The 5692-nt window shown below is 31.4% G+C and overlaps 1 protein-coding gene across 1 annotated transcript in view; it reads left to right on the top strand.

The window, feature by feature from the left end:
- Positions 1-5692, top strand: part of LOC105812402 (T-lymphoma invasion and metastasis-inducing protein 2-like) — a 466869-nt gene that overhangs the window by 47393 nt on the left and 413784 nt on the right. Inside the window, 2 exon segments of the mRNA XM_012646833.1 lie at positions 666-827; positions 4732-4885. Coding sequence (XP_012502287.1) covers positions 666-827; positions 4732-4885 — 316 coding nt within the window.

The raw sequence follows: 5692 nt of genomic DNA on the forward strand, positions 1-5692 counted from the left end.
TACCTAGGCTGGCGAAGCCTGTGGTGAGAAAGTAGGGAACTTTTGTATTTCTCAAAATGGGTAATTGATAAGATGGTTGAGAAACATTGAGCTAGTGGAGTAGCTGAAAATGTTTTCATAGGATAGATTCCCAGAATTAAAATGGTAGTGTCTTACCTCTTATAGATGTGGTATTTGAGAAAAAAATTGAAAATTTGCTCTTGGTATATTTAGAATGTTATAATTTGCTGTTTGGTATTCTTTCATTAGTATAGAAACTCTTTTGTTACGTGTTTCAGATGAAGTCTAAGGCATGTTGACAGTGCTTTTTCTAGAGCCCCTCTTTGCTGAGTTTGCTTCTTCCTTTCATGTAGCTTTTTAAAATAATTAAATTTTTTAAGTTACAACAATACCTTATTTATCATTTTGTTTTTTGTCATTGAAGCCAGTTATGCAGTACTGTTTTAGAATTTAGGTGACTGGTAGTTGAACTGAATGAGTAGTCAAAATAGATTGTTTAAAATGCCATTCCAGAGACTGACGGCCTGGAATAGTCAGTGTCTGAATATTCATTACCTCAGCATGGGCAGTGTTTTTGTGTTTATGTGAGATTTATGATGATTTTTTTCTATCAAGAATTTTACCTTTACATTTCCTTCCCTTCTCATTCTTCTTTTTTTCATCAGTGTAAACCAGAATACAAGGTACCTGGACTTTATGTTATTGACTCCATTGTGCGACAATCCCGACATCAGTTTGGTCAAGAAAAGGATGTGTTTGCGCCCAGATTTAGTAATAACATCATTAGCACTTTCCAGAATTTATATCGTTGCCCTGGGGATGACAAGGTATGCTGCTATTTTTTTTTTTAAAGGAGATACATTACCTTCTTTGTCTTTAATTAGTCTTTAGATTATCTAAATATAGTCACATGCCACATAATAGTGTTTCAGTCAACAACAGACCACACGTACAACCATGGTCCTGTTAAGATTATAATACTGTATTTTTACTGTACCTTTTCTTGTGTTGAGATACACAAACACCCTTGTGTTACAGTTGCCTGTAGTATTCAGTACAGTGTCATGATGTACATGTTTATAGGGTAGGAGCAATAGGCTGTATCGTATGTAGTAGGCTATACTATCTAGGTTTGTTTAAGTATACTCTGATATTCTCTGGACAGCAAAGTCACTTCACGATGCATTTCTCAAAATGTATGCCCGTTGTTTGGCAATGCATAACTGTATATGGTTTTATGTTTTCATTTACTTTTAGTTAATTCAAATTTGAATGTTTAATTACTAAAATATCCGTGTTCCTTTTTGTTCTCAGAATTTCTTAAACAGAGTAGAAAGATAAAGTTGATTTTCCTACTATTTAATTTGTTGAAGTAATTGATGTTAAAGAAACTGCTACAATAAAGTTTTTGGAATTACACTGAACATTTCTTCACACACACAGCCAATTCAGAATTGTGATTATTTGACTTGAACTAATATTTAACATTTCAGTGTCTGTGAGAAATGGATTTGCCAAGCAATCAATAGAAAATAACCATATATCAAAATTATTTTGTTATGGTAGGATTTTTATTGATGCTAGACATCACACTATTAGATCTATTAGATCTGAATGTGTGAATATTGTATAATAACAAGTAAAAAGAAAGCTTTGGATCCTGAGGGGAATAAAAAAGAGTTGTTTATCCTGATATGTGCCCTGAGATGTTAGAAGGTTATTATTTTAGGTGCTGATTTGGAAATTTAGGTGTGCTTTTCTAACAGGATTGGTTGCAATGTTGATTAAGAAAAGATAAGAATAGATAAAGACTAAATGGTTGCTTTAAGGAAGAACCACAAAAGTTAAAAGCTCACCACAAACCTTCCACCTCATCTCAAATATAACAAGATTAGATAATTACTGTTTTTAATAAATATTGTAGTCTCGAATCAAAAAATCTTGTTACAATGTATAGATGTGGAGATAAATTCGTTATAGTATATTTTGTGAACTATTCTTGGATATACTTCTTAAGATAAAAAGTATTTGTTTTTAATTACTTTGATATTTTGGTAATTCTATGCAGGCAAAAAAGAGTGCTTCTCATTTTAAGTGACTATCTTAACTGATTTTCAAAATAGGTACCTTAGAATCCCACCTGAAATAACTTGCTAATTTGAAATTTTATATAAGCATTTTTTAAAGTAACTTTAAACACTTTGACTTAGAAATTTCACTAGTTTAGACTTGGATTTTTATTAATTACAGTGAATAAATCTGTCTTGAATTTGTAGGTTTCATAGTATAATATCTCATTTATAATAGGGTTTATGGAATAGGGCTTTTCTTCTTTTTTTTAACCACAAGAGGAAAGAATACATTAATACTGTAATCTCAGTCATAAATGAGAGGTATTATTTATTTGGGGATATATATATATATAAATAAAATAGTTGTTAGGTAGTGGCCAATTTTGAAGTGCATGAAGAGTGTCTTGGAAACTGAAAGATTTTTATATAAAGCAAAAGAATGTAAGGCACTTTGCCAGTGCCCATGTTTTAGAAAGGAGAAATAGTCAAATCAGAAGGTATGAAGCATTCTTTGTATAATTTTATTATGTTTCAATTGAAATAATTTGTACATTACTGTAGTTTGAACATAGTTTAAAAATAGGTCAGTGTAATATTATGAGGGATTTAAAGATGAACCTGATCTTAATTCTGAAAGTGGCTACTTTACCTTATAAAATATATGCATTTAACAGAATGTTCTTTTTTATATTTAATTTTAGCCTCTGTCATTTAAATATTTTTTTCCTAATGAAATAAGTAGCATCACCGTTGTAGTAACTAGTACTTAGTGCTTGTTTACAGAACTTTTGTGTTAAACAGTTGTGAATCAAATTGGTGACAATATCAAGAAAATAGTTATGTAATCCAATCATTCTGCTTTTAGTAATAACAATATGAGTTCATGATACTATGACTGTTATTTAAGTACATTTGTATTTCAAGAAGCAAGACATAATAGATGGACCAGTTGATGTTTCGTCCAAAATACTGTAGAACATCGACATTCTTCTTTGTTGGGCATATTTTTCTGCCTATAAATCTGAAGCTTTCAGGGTCTGTAAAACTTCTAATGCAACCAAGGGAGACATTTAGGTAGGAATTTTTCTGCTTATGAAGTTCTCCCTAAATATTACTAATTATGTTATTAGATTTCAGAATGACCCAAGAAATAGAAGTCAGTAATACTCAGTCTTTTTAAGTTTACAATACACAGACTATAATGGAAGAGACAGGCAGCAATTAAACAGAATTTCACAACTAAATAAAATTTCGTATGAAATCTGTTTTGGACCAGGATTAGAGTATAAGTAATTAAATAGCAGTGCTTCATAGTGTTGCTGTAAGAAGAGCTATAACTAGTAAATAAGGCACATTTCTGTCCCATGATGATCAAAATTTGCAAGTGGTTAGGGCATTTAAGATACTAGCCAGCCTAAACAGTTTGACACAATTTGAGATTGAGAAAAAGGTGGAGAGAATCCTTCATATATAGTCTTATTTTATAAATGGGGACACTAAGGTTTATTTATTTTTAATTTATTGACACAGCCTGAGACCAAGGTAATCAGAAAGGTTATCTAGATAGTGTATATTTCTTGAATTTTATAGCAGCTACCATAAATATTACATGACTGACTGGAAATTTATCAAAAATACAGAGTATTCCGAATATTTAAATAATCCAGAAAGGGTGAGACTAAAACAGAAAGTTGATATATTTGGTAGTAAAGGGATTGGAGTGGGGTTTGGGGTGAGCAATGTTGAGACTCTTTATTGGGTAGATTAAATTGAATGCAATGCTGCAGCTGAAGGAAAATCACTGAGATGGTTCAGTGATGCCAAGTCTACTTGCCAGTAGAAAGCAGGTTTTTAAATGTTTTTTTTCTTCACAGAGTGGTAGAGGACTCATTATTGTGAGAAATGAAATAATGTAGAGCATTATTTATCATTCTGAGAGCCAGATTAAGTAATACCAGTATGGCACTGACATTCTACAACAGCAGAGAGGGAGTAGTAAACAATAAGGAAAAGACACAATGAAGAGAGAAGAGAGATGGATATGCTTCAGATTCTATTTGTAGAGAAGTTTGTCTGTCTCTGGTTTATAGTACCAGTAGGGAATTAGAATTTCTGGCAATATGCTTAGAAAGGAAGTAATTTGGTTAAATTCTTATATGAGGAAATGCTCTCCCCTTAAGTAGTTTGGTAAAATGAAAATTTTAAAAGTCACATTAGATAAAGACTTTGTCGTGAAATTACTTATTTGTTCAAAAGGTAGACGTTGTATGAGACAAAGTTAAAATCAACTGGAAATACAACTCTAGTAGTACTGAGATGAATTCTCAACTCTGCTTCAGAATCCTTAAGATAGTTCTCCAGCCAATGATGCCATCCATCTCATTAGAATTGACATAGAAGAGGAAGCCTAGTTGTCATCTTTGTCTTCAAGTAAATGTAGCTTTCATTTATCTTGTATATCAGAATTAACATTTTTTTCCTAAGAGAGTTATGGCTAGCAAATGCAAAATGATAGAAAACAGAATTTCAGGGTAGAAAGTAGCATGGAAGTGTTTTAATTCCTCTTTTCCATCCAGTTCCTTAATAGCCTCTATGAAGATGGCTTTGCTAAGGTTTTGAAAGCAAAAAATAAGATGATGTTTTTCTTTTTTCCCTCTAGAGTAAAATAGTGAGAGTATTAAACTTGTGGCAGAAGAATAATGTATTTAAGAGCGAGATTATTCAGCCTCTTTTGGATATGGCAGCAGGGATTCCTCCTCCAGTTGTCACACCTGTTTTGGCCAGTACTACTGCTGCTATGAGCAATACTCCAGGTATGTTCATGCTTTAATGTAGATTTATTGTCTAAATATTCTACTCATACTTTGCAGATGATTTTTCATATAATAAATTATTTGACAGTGTAGAATTTGTCCAGCATTAGATAAATGAAGAAAATGTAACTCGAAGAGAAAAATAAAATCAGATTTTATATTTATATGTAATTCTTCCTAAAATTTAGAAAGCTGATTTTTTTTTTAATCCTGAGAGACATAAATATAATGAACCTACAAAAACTGGTGTGTCAGGTTTTTCCTGATTTATACTATCTGTTTAAACTTGCATATAAATCAACTTAATATTTATAGAATATTAGGGGAACTTAACATTTATAAGGAACCCTGAGAGAATTATTTAATAAACCAAAATCTCAAAATCATGTTTTTTTGAGGCATTTAGATGACATTTAAAATTTTTGTCATAGTCTCAAGAATTAAATTTGTTAACATTTTGGTATATATTTAGTATATTTTGGCATATATTTTATATGATATGTACTGTATTTTAAAGTACAGTAGTCCCCCCCATATCCACAGTGTAGCTTTCCACGATTTCAGTTACCTGTGATCAACTGAAAAAAGATGACTGCAGTACAGCATTTGAGAGACAGAGAGGGAGAAAGACACTACATTCACATACTTTTTTTTACAATATATATAATTTTCCTATTTCATTATTACTGTTGTTAATCTCTTACTGTGCCTAATTTACAAATTAGACTTTATCATAGGTATGTATACACATACAGAAAAAAACATAGCATATATAGGGTTCAGTACTAACCATAGTTTCAGGCATCC

The sequence above is a fragment of the Propithecus coquereli genome, unplaced genomic scaffold, assembly GCF_000956105.1.
Source record: "Propithecus coquereli isolate 6110/MARCELLA unplaced genomic scaffold, Pcoq_1.0 Scaffold25, whole genome shotgun sequence".
NCBI classification, from domain to species: Eukaryota; Metazoa; Chordata; class Mammalia; order Primates; family Indriidae; genus Propithecus; species Propithecus coquereli.